The following is a 17,544-nucleotide window of genomic DNA, read 5'->3' as shown; positions in this document are numbered from 1 at the left end:
GCCGCTGTCCCCACAACAGATTCTACAGTGTCTACCCAGACCACTGCCTCGGTACATACAAGTACAACGCAAGATGTTTCGCAGTCCACACCAACGGCGACGGAAGTTTTCCCAACACAGACATCAACCACAAAGTCCAGCTCAACACAGCCGCACATTTCAACCGCCACCACCGTTACATTTTCTACCCCATCCGTAACTCCAACACTGACACCTACTACCCAAACTACAGACATGTCCACAGCAGGTACCACAACAAGCAGTAAAGATGTAAGCAGTACTCAGACTGTTACAACAGCAAGTACTCAAGAGCCAACAACGGTTGAGGCGACCACACAACCAACATCCACTTCTGCACCATCAACAACTTTGAGCAGTACAGTGTCCCAGGACACTTCCTCCTCTTCCGCAGCGACAACACAGTCTACGGTGTCTGCCGCTGTCCCCACAACAGATTCTACAGTGTCTACCCAGACCACTGCCTCGGTACATACTAGTACAACACAAGATGTTTCGCAGTCCACACCAACGACGACGGAAGTTTCCTCAACACAGACATCAACCACAAAGTCCAGCTCAACGCAGCCGGACATTTCAACCGCCACCACCGTTACATTTTCTACCCCATCCGTAACGCCAACACTGACACCTACTACCCAAACTACAGACATGTCCACAGCAGGTACCACAACAAGCAGTAAAGATGTAACCAGTACTCAGTCTGTTACAACAGCAAGTACTAAAGAGCCAACAACGGTGGAGCCGAAAACACAACCAACATCCACTTCTGCACCATCAACAACTTTGAGCAGATCAGTGTCCCAGGACACTTCCTCCTCTTCCGCAGCGACCACACAATCTACGGTGTCTGCCGCTGTCCCCACAAAAGATTCTACAGTGTCTACCCAGACCACTGCCTCGGTACATACGAGTACAACGCAAGATGTTTCGCAGTCCACACCAACGGCAACGGAAGTATCCTCAACACAGACATCAACCACAAAGTCCAGCTCAACGCAGCCGGGCACTTCAACCGCCACCACCGTTACATTTTCTACCCCATCCGTAACGCCAACACTGACACCTACTACCCAAACTACAGACATGTCCACGGAAGGTACCACAACAAGCAGTAAAGATGTAACCAGTACTCAGTCTGTTACAACAGCAAGTACTCAAGAGCCAACAACGGTTGAGCCGACCACACAAGCAACATCCACTTCTGCACCATCAACAACTTTGAGCAGTACAGTGTCCCAGGACACTTCCTCCTCTTCCGCAGCGACCACACAATATACGGTGTCTGCTGATGTCCCCACAACAGATTCTACAGTGTCTACCCAGACCACTGCCTCGGTACATACGAGTACAACGCAAGATGTTTCGCAGTCCACACCAACGGCGACGAAAGTTTCCTCAACACAGACATCAACCACAAAGTCCAGCTCAACGCAGCCGGACACTTCAACCGCCACTACCGTTACATTTTCTACCCCATCCGTAACGCCAACACTGACACCTACTACCCAAACTACAGACCTGTCCACAGCAGGTACCACAACAAGCAGTAAAGATGTAACCAGTAGTCAGTCTGTTACAACAGCAAGTACTCAAGAGCCAACAACGGTGGAGCCAACCACACAACCAACATCCACTTCTGCACAATCAACAACTTTGAGCAGTACAGTGTCCCAGGACACTTCCTCCTCTTCCGCAGCGACCACACAATCTACGGTGTCTGCCGCTGTCCCCATAACAGATTCTACAGTGTCTACCCAGACCACTGACTCGGTACATACGAGTACAACGCAAGATGTTTCGCAGTCCACACCAACGGCAACGGAAGTTTCCTCAACACAGACATCAACTACAAAGTCCAGCTCAGCACAGGCGGACATTTCAACGGCCCCCACCGTTACATTTTCTACCCCATCCGTAACACCAACACTGACACCTACTACCCAAACTACAGACATGTCCACAGCAGGTAAAACAACAAGCACTAAAGATGTAACCAGTACCCATTCTGTTACAACAGCAAGTACTCAAGAGCCAACAACGGTTGAGCCGACCACACAACCTACATCCACTTCTGCACCATCAACAACTTTGAGCAGTACAGTGTCCCAGGACACTTCCTCCTCTTCCGAAGCGACCACACAATATACGGTGTCTGCTGATGTCCCCACAAAAGATTCTACACTGTCTACTCAGACCACTGCCTCGGTACATACGAGTACAACGCAAGATGTTTCGCAGTCCACACCAACGGCGACGGAAGTTTCCTCAACACAGACATCAACCACAAAGTCCAGCTCAACGCAGCCGGACATTTCAACCGCCACCACCGTTACATTTTCTACCCCATCCGTAGCGCCAACACTGACACCTACTACCCAAACTACAGACATGTCCACAGCAGGTACCACAACAAGCAGTAAAGATGTAACCAGTACTCAGTCTGTTACAACAGCAAGTACTCAAGAGCCAACAACGGTTGAGCCGACCACACAACCAACATCCACTTCTGCACGATCAACAACTTTGAACAGTACAGTGTCCCAGGACACTTCCTCCTCTTCCGCAGCGACCACACAATCTACGGTGTCTGCCGCTGTCCCCATAACAGATTCTACAGTGTCTACCCAGACCACTGCCTCGGTACATACGAGTACAACGCAAGATGTTTCGCAGTCCACACCAACGGCGACGGAAGTTTCCTCAACACAGACATCAACCACAAAGTCCAGCTCAACGCAGCCGGAAACTTCAACCGCCACCACCGTTACATTTTCTACCCCATCCGTAACGCCAACACTGACACCTACTACCCAAACTACAGACATGTCCACGGAAGGTACCACAACAAGCAGTAAAGATGTAACCAGTACTCAGTCTGTTACAACAGCAAGTACTCAAGAGCCAACAACGGTTGAGCCGACCACACAAGCTACATCCACTTCTGCACCATCAACAACTTTGAGCAGTACAGTGTCCCAGGACACTTCCTCCTCTTCCGCAGCGACCACACAATATACGGTGTCTGCTGATGTCCCCACAACAGATTCTACAGTGTCTACCCAGACCACTGCCTCGGTACATACGAGTACAACGCAAGATGTTTCGCAGTCCACACCAACGGCGACGGAAGTTTCCTCAACACAGACATCAACCACAAAGTCCAGCTCAACGCAGCCGGACACTTCAACCGCCACCACCGTTACATTTTCTACCCCATCCGTAACGCCAACACTGACACGTACTACCCAAACTACAGACCTGTCCACAGCAGGTACCACAACAAGCACTAAAGATGTAACCAGTAGTCAGTCTGTTACAACAGCAAGTACTCAAGACACAACAACGGTTGAGCCGACCACACAACCAACATCCACTTCTGCACAATCAACAACTTTGAGCAGTACAGTATCCCAGGATACCTCCTCCTCTTCTGCAGCGACCACACAATCTACGGTGTCTGCCGCTGCCCCCACAACAGATTCTACAGTGTCTACCCAGACCACTGCCTCGGTACATACGAGTACAACGCAAGATGTTTCGCAGTCCACACCAACGGCAACGGAAGTTTCCTCAACACAGACATCAACCACAAAGTCCAGCTCAACGCAGCCGGACATTCCAACCGCCACCACCGTTACATTTTCTACCCCATCCGTAACGCCAACACTGACACCTACTACCCAAACTACAGACATGTCCACAGCAGGTACCACAACAAGCACTAAAGATGTAACCAGTACTCAGTCTGTTACAACAGCAAGTACTCAAGAGCCAACAACGGTGGAGCCAACCACACAACCAGCATCCACTTCTGCACAATCAACAACTTTGAGCAGTACAGTGTCCCAGGACACTTCCTCCTCTTCCGCAGCGACCACACAATCTACGGTGTCTGCCGCTGTCCCCATAACAGATTCTACAGTGTCTACCCAGACCACTGCCTCGGTACATACGAGTACAACGCAAGATGTTTCGCAGTCCACACCAACGGCGACAGAAGTTTCCTCAACACAGACATCAACTACAAAGTCCAGCTCAGCACAGGCGGACATTTCAACGGCCACCACCGTTACATTTTCTACCCCATCCGTAACGCCAACACTGACACCTACTACCCAAACTACAGACATGTCCACAGCAGGTATCACAACAAGCACTAAAGATGTAACCAGTACTCAGTCTGTTACAACAGCAAGTACTCAAGAGCCAACAACTGTTGATCCGACCACACAACCAACATCCACTTCTGCACCATCAACAACTTTGAACAGTACAGTGTCCCAGGACACTTCCTCCTCTTCCGCAGCGACCACACAATCTACGGTGTCTGCCGCTGTCCCCACAAAAGATTCTACAGTGTCTACCCAGACCACTGCCTCGGTACATACGAGTACAACGCAAGATGTTGCGCAGTCCACACCAACGGCGACAGAAGTTTCCTCAACACAGACATCAACCACAAAGTCCAGATCAACGCAGCCGGACACTTCAACCGCCACCACCGTTACATTTTCTACCCCATCCGTAACGCCAACACTGACAACTACTACCCAAACTACAGACATGTCCACAGCAGGTACCACAACAAGCAGTAAAGATGTAACCAGTACTCAGTCTGTTACAACAGCAAGTACTCAAAAGCCAACAACGGTTAAGCCGACCACACAACCAACATCTACTTCTGCACCATCAACAACTTTGAGCAGTACAGTGTCCCAGGACACTTCCTCCTCTTCCGCATCTACCACACAATCTACGGTGCCTGCCGCTGTCGACACAACAGATTCTACAGTGTCTACCCAGACCACTGCCTCGGTACATACGAGTAGAACGCAAGATGTTTCGCAGTCCACACCAACGGCGACGGAAGTTTCCTCAACACAGACATCAAGCACAAAGTCCAGCTCAAAGCAGCCGGACACTTCAACCGCCAAAACCGTTACATTTTCTACCCCATCCGTAGCGCCAACACTGACACCTACTACCCAAACTACAGACATGTCCACAGCAGGTACCACAACGAGCAGTAAAGATGTAAGCAGTACTCAGACTGTTACAACAGCAAGTACTCAAGAGCCAACAACGGTTGAGGCGACCACACAACCAACATCCACTTCTGCACCATCAACAACTTTGAGCAGTACAGTGTCCAAGGACACTTCCTCCTCTTCCGCAGTGACCACACAATCTACGGTGTCTGCCGCTGTCCCCACATTAGATTCTACAGTGTCTACCCAGACCACTGCCTCGGTACATACGAGTACTACACAAGATGTTTCGCAGTCCACACCAACGGCGACGGAAGTTTCCTTAACACAGACATCAACCAGTACTCAGTCTGTTACAACAGCAAGTACTCAAGAGCCAACAACGGTTGAGCCGACCACACAACCAACATCCACTTCTGCACCATCAACAACTTTGAGCAGTACAGTGTCCCAGGATACTTCCTCCTCTTCCGCATCTACCACACAATCTACGGTGTCTGCCGCTGTCCCCACAAAAGATTCTACAGTGTCTACCCAGACTACTGCCTCGGTACATACGAGTACAACGCAAGATGTTTCGCAGTCCACACCAACGGCGACGGAAGTTTCCTCAACACAGACATCAACCACAAAGTCCAGCTCAACGCAGCCGGACACTTCAACCGCCACCACCGTTACATTTTCTACCCCATCCGTAACGCCAACACTGACACGTACTACCCAAACTACAGACCTGTCCACAGCAGGTACCACAACAAGCACTAAAGATGTAACCAGTAGTCAGTCTGTTACAACAGCAAGTACTGAAGACACAACAACGGCTGAGCCGACCACACAACCAACATCCACTTCTGCACAATCAACAACTTTGAGCAGTACAGTGTCCCAGGATACCTCCTCCTCTTCTGCAGCTACCACACAATCTACGGTGTCTGCCGCTGCCCCCACAACAGATTCTACAGTGTCTACCCAGACCACTGCCTCGGTACATACGAGTACAACGCAAGATGTTTCGCAGTCCACACCAACGGCAACGGAAGTTTCCTCAACACAGACATCAACCACAAAGTCCAGCTCAACGCAGCCGGACATTCCAACCGCCACCACCGTTACATTTTCTACCCCATCCGTAACGCCAACACTGACACCTACTACCCAAACTACAGACATGTCCACAGCAGGTACCACAACAAGCACTAAAGATGTAACCAGTACTCAGTCTGTTACAACAGCAAGTACTCAAGAGCCAACAACTGTTGAGCCGACCACACAACCAAAATCCACTTCTGCACCATCAACAACTTTGAGCAGTACAGTGTCCCAGGACACTTCCTCCTCTTCCGCAGTGACAACACAATCTACGGTGTCTGCCGCTGTCCCCACAACAGATTCTACAGTGTCTACCCAGACCACTGCCTCGGTACATACGAATACAACGCAAGATGTTTCGCAGTCCACACCAACGGCGACAGAAGTTTCCTCAACACAGACATCAACCACAAAGTCCAGATCAACGCAGCCTGACACTTCAACCGCCAAAACCGTTACATTTTCTACCCCATCCGTAGCGCCAACACTGACACCTACTACCCAAACTACAGACATGTCCACAGCAGGTACCACAACGAGCAGTAAAGATGTAAGCAGTACTCAGACTGTTACAACAGCAAGTACTCAAGAGCCAACAACGGTTGAGGCGACCCACATTCAACATCCACTTCTGCACCATCAACAACTTTGAGCAGTACAGTGTCCCAGGACACTTCCTCCTCTTCCGCAGTGACCACACAATCTACGGTGTCTGCCGCTGTCCCCACAACAGATTCTACAGTGTCTACCCAGACCACTGCCTCGGTACATACGAGTACTACACAAGATGTTTCGCAGTCCACACCAACGGCGACGGAAGTTTCCTCAACACAGACATCAACCAGTACTCAGTCTGTTACAACAGCAAGTACTCAAGAGCCAACAACGGTTGAGGCGACCACACAACCAACATCCACTTCTGCACCATCAACAACTTTGAGCAGTACAGTGTCCCAGGACACTTCCTCCTCTTCCGCATCTACGACACAATCTACGGTGTCTGCCGCTGTCCCCACAACAGATTCTACAGTGTCTACCCAGACCACTGCCTCGGTACATACAAGTACAACGCAAGATGTTTCGCAGTCCACACCAACGGCGACGGAAGTTTCCCCAACACAGACATCAACCACAAAGTCCAGCTCAACGCAGCCGGACATTTCAACCGCCACCACCGTTACATTTTCTACCCCATCCGTAACGCCAACACTGACACCTACTACCCAAACTACAGACATGTCCACAGCAGGTACCACAACAAGCAGTAAAGATGTAACCAGTAGTCAGTCTGTTACAACAGCAAGTACTCAAGAGCCAACAACGGTTGAGCCGACCACACAACCAACATCCACTTCTGCACCATCAACAACTTTGAGCAGTACAGTGTCCCAGGACACTTCCTCCTCTTCCGCAGCGACAACACAGTCTACGGTGTCTGCCGATGTCCCCACAACAGATTCTACAGTGTCTACCCAGACCACTGCCTCGGTACATACTAGTACAACACAAGATGTTTCGCAGTCCACACCAACGACGACGGAAGTTTCCTCAACACAGACATCAACCACAAATTCCAGCTCAACGCAGCTGGACATTTCAACCGCCACCACCGTTACATTTTCTACCCCATCCGTAACGCCAACACTGACACCTACTACCCAAACTACAGACATGTCCACAGCAGGTATCACAACAAGCAGTAAAGATGTAACCAGTACTCAGTCTGTTACAACAGCAAGTACTCAAGAGCCAACAACTGTTGAGCCGACCACACAACCAACATCCACTTCTGCACCATCAACAACTTTGAGCAGATCAGTGTCCCAGGAAACTTCCTCCTCTTCCGCAGCGACCACACAATCTACGGTGTCTGCCGCTGTCCCCACAAAAGATTCTACAGTGTCTACCCAGACCACTGCCTCGGTACATACAAGTACAACGCAAGATGTTTCGCAGTCCACACCAACGGCGACGGAAGTTTCCTCAACACAGACATCAACCACAAAGTCCAGCTCAACGCAGCCGGACATTTCAACCGCCACCACCGTTACATTTTCTACCCCATCCGTAACGCCAACACTGACACCTACTACCCAAACTACAGACATGTCCACGGAAGGTACCACAACAAGCAGTAAAGATGTAACCAGTAGTCAGTCTGTTACAACAGCAAGTACTCAAGAGCCAACAACGGTTGAGCCGACCACACAACCAACATCCACTTCTGCACCATCAACAACTTTGAGCAGTACAGTGTCCCAGGACGCTTCCTCCTCTTCCGCAGCGACCACACACTCTACGGTGTCTGCTGATGACCCCACAACAGATTCTATAGTGTCTACCCAGACAACTGCCTCGGTACATACGAGTACAACGCAAGATGTTTCGCAGTCCACACCAACGGCGACGGAAGTTTCCTCAACACAGACATCAACCACAAAGTCCAGCTCAACGCAGCCGGACACTTCAACCGCCACCACCGTTACATTTTCTACCCCATCCGTAGCGCCAACACTGACACCTAATACCCAAACTACAGACATGTCCACAGCAGGTACCATAACAAGCAGTAAAGATGTAACCAGTACTCAGTCTGTTACAACAGCAAGTACTCAAGAGCCAACAACGGTGGAGCCGACCACACAACCAACATCTACTTCTGCACCATCAACAACTTTGAGCAGTACAGTGTCCCAGGACACTTCCTCCTCTTCCGCATCTACCACACATTCTACGGTGCCTGCCGCTGTCGACACAACAGATTCTACAGTGTCTACCCAGACCACTGCCTCGGTACATACGAGTAGAACGCAAGATGTTTCCCAGTCCACACCAACGGCGACGGAAATTTCCTCAACACAGACATCAAGCACAAAGTCCAGCTCAAAGCAGCCGGACACTTCAACCGCCACCACCGTTACATTTTCTACCCCATCCGTAGCGCCAACACTGACACCTACTACCCAAACTACAGACATGTCCACAGCAGGTACCACAACGAGCAGTAAAGATGTAAGCAGTACTCAGACTGTTACAACAGCAAGTACTCAAGAGCCAACAACGGTTGAGGCGACCACACAACCAACATCCACTTCTGCACCATCAACAACTTTGAGCAGTACAGTGTCCCAGGACACTTCCTCCTCTTCCGCAGTGACCACACAATCTACGGTGTCTGCCGCTGTCCCCACAACAGATTCTACAGTGTCTACCCAGACCACTGCCTCGGTACATACGAGTACTACACAAGATGTTTCGCAGTCCACACCAACGGCGACGGAAGTTTCCTCAACACAGACATCAACCAGTACTCAGTCTGTTACAACAGCAAGTACTCAAGAGCCAACAACGGTTGAGGCGACCACACAACCAACATCCACTTCTGCACCATCAACAACTTTGAGCAGTACAGTGTCCCAGGATACTTCCTCCTCTTCCGCATCTACCACACAATCTACGGTGTCTGCCGATGTCCCCACAAAAGATTCTACAGTGTCTACCCAGACCACTGCCTCGGTACATACGAGTACAACGCAAGATGTTTCGCAGTCCACACCAACGGCGACAGAAGTTTCCTCAACACAGACATCAACCACAAAGTCCAGCTCAACGCAGCCGGAAACTTCAACCGCCACCACCGTTACATTTTCTACCCCATCCGTAACGCCAACACTGACACCTACTACCCAAAGTACAGACATGTCCACAGCAGGTACCACAACAAGCAGTAAAGATGTAACCAGTACTCAGTCTGTTACAACAGCAAGTACTCAAGAGCCAACAACTGTTGAGCCGACCACACAACCAAAATCCACTTCTGCACCATTACCAACTTTGCGCAGTACAGTGTCCCAGGACACTTCCTCCTCTTCCGCAGTGACAACACAATCTACGGTGTCTGCCGCTGTCCCCACAACAGATTCTACAGTGTCTACCCAGACCACTGCCTCAGTACATACGAGTACAACGCAAGATGTTTCGCAGTCCACACCAACGGCGACGGAAGTTTCCTCAACACAGACATCAACCACAAAGTCCAGCTCAACGCAGCCGGACACTTCAACCGCCACCACCGTTACATTTTCTACCCCATCCGTAACGCCAACACTGACACCTACTACCCAAACTACAGACATGTCCACAGCAGGTACCACAACAAGCAGTAAAGATGTAACCAGTACTCAGTCTGTTGCAACAGCAAGTACTCAAGAGCCAACAATGGTTGAGCCGACCACACAACCAACATCCACTTCTGCACAATCAACAACTTTGAGCAGTACAGTGTCCCAGGACACTTCCTCCTCTTCTGGAGCGACCACACAATCTACGGTGTCTGCCGCTGTCCCCACAACAGATTCTATAGTGTCTACCCAGACCACTGCCTCAGTACATACTAGTACAACACAAGATGTTTCGCAGTCCACACCAACGACGACGGAAGTTTCCTCAACACAGACATCAACCACAAAGTCCAGCTCAACGCAGCCGGACATTTCAGCCGCCACCACCGTTACATTTTCTACCCCATCCGTAACGCCAACACTGACACCTACTACCCAAACTACAGACATGTCCACAGCAGGTACCACAACAAGCAGTAAAGATGTAACCAGTACTCAGTCTGTTACAACAGCAAGTACTCAAGAGCCAACAACTGTTGATCCGACCACACAACCAACATCCACTTCTGCACAATCAACAACTTTGAGCAGTACAGTGTCCCAGGACACTTCCTCCTCTTCCGCAGCGACCACACAATCTACGGTGTCTGCCGCTGTTCCCACAACAGATTCTACAGTGTCTACCCAGACAACTGCCTCGGTACATACGAGTACAACGCAAGATGTTTCGCAGTCCACACCAACGGCGACGGAAGTTTCCTCAACACAGACATCAACCACAAAGTCCAGCTCAACGCAGCCGGACACTTCAACCGCCACCACCGTTACATTTTCTACCCCATTTGTAACGCCAACACTGACACCTACTACCCAAACAACACACATGTCCACAGCAGTTCCCACAACAAGCAGTAAAGATGTAACCAGTACTCAGTCTGTTACAACAGCAAGTACTCAAGAGCCAACAACTGTTGAGCCGACCACACAACCAACATCCACTTCTGCAACATCAACAACTTTGAGCAGTACAGTGTCCCAGGACACTTCCTCCTCTTCCGCAGTGACAACACAATCTACGGTGTCTGCCGCTGTCCCCACAACAGATTCTACAGTGTCTACCCAGACCACTGCCTCGGTACATACGAATACAACGCAAGATGTTTCGCAGTCCACACCAACGGCGACAGAAGTTTCCTCAACACAGACATCAACCACAAAGTCCAGATCAACGCAGCCGGACATTTCAACCGCCACCACCGTTACATTTTCTACCCCATCCATAACGCCAACACTGACAACTACTACCCAAACTACAGACATGTCCACAGCAGGTACCACAACAAGCACTAAAGATGTAACCAGTACTCAGTCTGTTACAACAGCAAGTACTCAAAAGCCAACAACGGTTGAGCCGACCACACAACCAACATCTACTTCTGCACCATCAACAACTTTGAGCAGTACAGTGTCCCAGGACACTTCCTCCTCTTCCGCATCTACCACACAATCTACGGTGCCTGCCGCTGTCGACACAACAGATTCTACAGTGTCTACCCAGACCACTGCCTCGGTACATACGAGTACAACGCAAGATGTTTCGCAGTCCACACCAACGGCGACGGAAATTTTCTCAACACAGACATCAAGCACAAAGTCCAGCTCAAAGCAGCCTGACACTTCAACCGCCAAAACCGTTACATTTTCTACCCCATCCGTAGCGCCAACACTGACACCTACTACCCAAACTACAGACATGTCCACAGCAGGTACCACAGCGAGCAGTAAAGATGTAAGCAGTACTCAGACTGTTACAACAGCAAGTACTCAAGAGCCAACAACGGTTGAGGCGACCCCACATTCAACATCCACTTCTGCACCATCAACAACTTTGAGCAGTACAGTGTCCCAGGACACTTCCTCCTCTTCCGCAGTGACCACACAATCTACGGTGTCTGCCGCTGTCCCCACAACAGATTCTACAGTGTCTACCCAGACCACTGCCTCGGTACATACGAGTACTACGCAAGATGTTTCGCAGTCCACACCAACGGCGACGGAAGTTTCCTCAACACAGACATCAACCAGTACTCAGTCTGTTACAACAGCAAGTACTCAAGAGCCAACAACGGTTGAGGCGACCACACAACCAACATCCACTTCTGCACCATCAACAACTTTGAGCAGTACAGTGTCCCAGGATACTTCCTCCTTTTCCGCATCTACGACACAATCTACGGTGTCTGCCGCTGTCCCCACAACAGATTCTACAGTGTTTACCCAGACCACTGCCTCGGTACATACAAGTACAACGCAAGATGTTTCGCAGTCCACACCAACGGCGACGGAAGTTTCCCCAACACAGACATCAACCACAAAGTCCAGCTCAACGCAGCCGGACATTTCAACCGCCACCACCGTTACATTTTCTACCCCATCCGTAACGCCAACACTGACACCTACTACCCAAACTACAGACATGTCCACAGCAGGTACCACAACAAGCAGTAAAGATGTAACCAGTAGTCAGTCTGTTACAACAGCAAGTACTCAAGAGCCAACAACGGTTGAGCCGACCACACAACCAACATCCACTTCTGCACCATCAACAACTTTGAGCAGTACAGTGTCCCAGGACACTTCCTCCTCTTCCGCATCGACAACACAGTCTACGGTGTCTGCCGATGTCCCCACAACAGATTCTACAGTGTCTACCCAGACCACTGCCTCGGTACATACTAGTACAACACAAGATGTTTCGCAGTCCACACCAACGACGACGGAAGTTTCCTCAACACAGACATCAACCACAAAGTCCAGCTCAACGCAGCCGGACATTTCAACGGCCACCACCGTTACATTTTCTACCCCATCCGTAACGCCAACACTGACACCTACTACCCAAACTACAGACATGCCCACAGCAGGTATCACAACAAGCAGTAAAGATGTAACCAGTACTCAGTCTGTTACAACAGCAAGTACTCAAGAGCCAACAACTGTTGAGCCGACCACACAACCAACATCCACTTCTGCACCATCAACAATTTTGAGCAGATCAGTGTCCCAGGACACTTCCTCCTCTTCCGCAGCGACCACACAATCTACGGTGTCTGCCGCTGTCCCCACAAAAGATTCTACAGTGTCTACCCAGACCACTGCCTCTGTACATACGAGTACAACGCAAGATGTTTCGCAGTCCACACCAACGGCGACGGAAGTTTCCTCAACACAGACATCAACCACAAAGTCCAGCTCAACGCAGCCGGACATTTCAACCGCCACCACCGTTACATTTTCTACCCCATCCGTAACGCCAACACTGACACCTACTACCCAAACTACAGACATGTCCACGGAAGGTACCACAACAAGCAGTAAAGATGTAACCAGTACTCAGTCTGTTACAACAGCAAGTACTCAAGAGCCAACAACGGTTGAGCCGACCACACAACCAACATCCACTTCTGCACCATCAACAACTTTGAGCAGTACAGTGTCCCAGGACGCTTCCTCCTCTTCCGCAGCGACCACACACTCTACGGTGTCTGCTGATGTCCCCACAACAGATTCTACAGTGTCTACCCAGACAACTGCCTCGGTACATACGAGTACAACGCAAGATGTTTCGCAGTCCACACCAACGGCGACGGAAGTTTCCTCAACACAGACATCAACCACAAAGTCCAGCTCAACGCAGCCGGACACTTCAACCGCCACCACCGTTACATTTTCTACCCCATCCGTAGCGCCAACACTGACACCTAATACCCAAACTACAGACATGTCCACAGCAGGTACCATAACAAGCAGTAAAGATGTAACCAGTACTCAGTCTGTTACAACAGCAAGTACTCAAGAGCCAACAACGGTTGAGCCGACCACACAACCAACATCCACTTCTGCACCATCAACAACTTTGAGCAGTACAGTGTCCCAGGACACTTCCTCCTCTTCCGAAGCGACCACACAATATACGGTGTCTGCTGATGTCCCCACAACAGATTCTACAGTGTCTACCCAGACCACTGCCTCGGTACATACGAGTACAACGCAAGATGTTTCGCAGTCCACACCAACGGCGACAGAAGTTTCCTCAACACAGACATCAACCACAAAGTCCAGCTCAACGCAGCCGGACATTTCAACCGCCACCACCGTTACATTTTCTACCCCATCCGTAACGCCAACACTGACACCTACTACTCAAACTACAGACATGTCCACAGCAGGAACCATAACAAGCAGTAAAGATGTAACCAGTACTCAGTCTGTTACAACAGCAAGTACTCAAGAGCCAACAACGGTTGAGCCGACCACACAACCAACATCCACTTCTGCACCATCAACAACTTTGAGCAGTACAGTGTCCCAGGACACTTCCTCCTCTTCCGCAGCGACCACACACTCTACGGTGTCTGCCGCTGTCCCCACAAAAGATTCTACACTGTCTACTCAGACCACTGCCTCGGTACATACGAGTACAACGCAAGATGTTTTGCAGTCCACACCAACGGCGACGGAAGTTTCCTCAACACAGACATCAACCACAAAGTCCAGCTCAACGCAGCCGGACATTTCAACCGCCACCATCGTTACATTTTCTACCCCATCCGTAGCGCCAACACTGACACCTACTACCCAAACTTCAGACATGTCCACAGCAGGTACCACAACAAGCAGTAAAGATGTAACCAGTACTCAGTCTGTTACAACAGCAAGTACTCAAGAGCCAACAACTGTTGATCCGACCACACAACCAACATCCACTTCTGCACCATCAACAACTTTGAGCAGTACAGTGTCCCAGGACACTTCCTCCTCTTCCGCAGCAACCACACAATCTACGGTGTCTGCCGCTGTCCCCACAACAGATTCTACAGTGTCTACCCAGACCACTGCCTCGGTACATACGAGTACAACGCAAGATGTTTTGCAGTCCACACCAACGGCGACGGAAGCTTCCGCAACACAGACATCAACCACAAATTCAAGCTCAACGCAGCCGGACACTTCAACCGCCACCACCGTTACATTTTCTACCCCATCCGTAACGCCAACACTGACACCTAATACCCAAACTACAGACATGTCCACAGCAGGTACCATAACAAGCAGTAAAGATGTAACCAGTACTCAGTCTGTTACAACAGCAAGTACTCAAGAGCCAACAACGGTTGAGCCGACCACACAACCAACATCCACTTCTGCACAATCAACAACTTTGAGCAGTACAGTGTCCCAGGACACTTCCTCCTCTTCCGAAGCGACCACACAATATACGGTGTCTGCCGCTGTCCCCACAACAGATTCTACAGTGTCTACCCAGACCACTGCCTCGGTACATACGAGTACTACACAAGATGTTTCGCAGTCCACACCAACGGCGACAGAAGTTTCCTCAACACAGACATCAACCACAAAGTCCAGCTCAACGCAGCCGGACATTTCAACCGCCACCACCGTTACATTTTCTACCCCATCCGTAACGCCAACACTGACACCTACTACTCAAACTACTGACATGTCCACAGCAGGAACCATAACAAGCAGTAAAGATGTAACCAGTACTCAGTCTGTTACAACAGCAAGTACTCAAGAGCCAACAACGGTTGAGCCGACCACACAACCAACATCCACTTCTGCACCATCAACAACTTTGAGCAGTACAGTGTCCCAGGACACTTCCTCCTCTTCCGCAGCGACCACACAATCTACGGTGTCTGCTGATGTCCCCACAAAAGATTCTACACTGTCTACTCAGACCACTGCCTCGGTACATACGAGTACAACGCAAGATGTTTCGCAGTCCACACCAACGGCGACGGAAGTTTCCTCAACACAGACATCAACCACAAAGTCCAGCTCAACGCAGCCGGACATTTCAACCGCCACCACCGTTACATTTTCTACCCCATCCGTAGCGCCAACACTGACACCTACTACCCAAACTACAGACATGTCCACAGCAGGTATCACAACAAGCAGTAAAGATGTAACCAGTAGTCAGTCTGTTACAACAGCAAGTACTCAAGAGCCAACAACTGTTGATCCGACCACACAACCAACATCCACTTCTGCACCATCAACAACTTTGAGCAGTACAGTGTCCCAGGACACTTCCTCCTCTTCCGCAGCGACCACACAATCTACGGTGTCTGCCGCTGTCCCCACAACAGATTCTACAGTGTCTACCCAGACCACTGCCTCGGTACATACGAGTACAACGCAAGATGTTTCGCAGTCCACACCAACGGCGACGGAAGCTTCCGCAACACAGACATCAACCACAAAGTCAAGCTCAACGCAGCCGGACACTTCAACCGCCACCACCGTTACATTTTCTACCCCATCCGTAACGCCAACACTGACACCTACTACCCAAACTACAGACTTGTCCACAGCAGGTACCACAACAAGCAGTAAAGATGTAACCAGTACTCAGTCTGTTACAACAGCAAGTACTCAAGAACCAACAACTGTTGAGCCGACCACACAACCAACATCCACTTCTGCACAATCAACAACTTTGAGCAGTACAGTGTCCCAGGACACTTCCTCCTCTTCCGCAGTGACAACACAATCTACGGTGTCTGCCGCTGTCCCCATAAAAGATTCTACAGTGTCTACCCAGACCACTGCCTCGGTACATACGAGTACAACGCAAGATGTTTTGCAGTCCACACCAACGGCGACGGAAGTTTCCTCAACACAGACATCAACCACAAAGTCCAGCTCAACGCAGCCGGACACTTCAACGGCCACCACCGTTACATTTTCTACCCCATCCGTAACGCCAACACTGACACCTACTACCCAAACTACAGACATGTCCACAGCAGGTACCACAACAAGCAGTAAAGATGTAACCATTACTCAGTCTGTTACAACAGCAAGTACTCAAGAGCCAACAACGGTTGAGCCGACCACACAACCAACATCCACTTCTGCACAATCAACAACTTTGAGCAGTACAGTGTCCCAGGACACTTCCTCCTCTTCTGGAGCGACCACACAATCTACGGTGTCTGCCGCTGTCCCCACAACAGATTCTACAGTGTCTACCCAGACCACTGCCTCGGTACATACGAGTACAACGCAAGATGTTTCGCAGTCCACACCAACGGCGACAGAAGTTTCCTTAACACAGACATCAACCACAAAGTCCAGATCAACGCAGCCGGACATTTCAACCGCCACCACCGTTACATTTTCTACCCCATCCGTAACGCCAACACTGACAACTACTACCCAAACTACAGACATGTCCACAGCAGGTACCACAACAAGCAGTAAAGATGTAACCAGTACTCAGTCTGTTACAACAG

General features: G+C 50.1%; 1 protein-coding gene across 1 annotated transcript in view; it reads left to right on the top strand.

Moving 5' to 3' along the window:
• Positions 1 to 234: 234 nt before the first annotated feature.
• The window catches only part of LOC135464644 (mucin-2-like), a 33,661-nt gene continuing 16,351 nt past the window's right edge, over positions 235 to 17,544 (top strand). The window contains exons 1-2 of the mRNA XM_064742122.1: positions 235 to 496; positions 3,779 to 3,942. Coding sequence (XP_064598192.1) covers positions 235 to 496; positions 3,779 to 3,942 — 426 coding nt within the window. The remainder of the gene's footprint in view (positions 497 to 3,778; positions 3,943 to 17,544) is intronic.

The sequence above is a fragment of the Liolophura sinensis genome, chromosome 1 (assembly GCF_032854445.1).
Source record: "Liolophura sinensis isolate JHLJ2023 chromosome 1, CUHK_Ljap_v2, whole genome shotgun sequence".
Taxonomy (NCBI): domain Eukaryota; kingdom Metazoa; phylum Mollusca; class Polyplacophora; order Chitonida; family Chitonidae; genus Liolophura; species Liolophura sinensis.
This window is presented reverse-complemented; position numbering and strand designations above follow the sequence as displayed.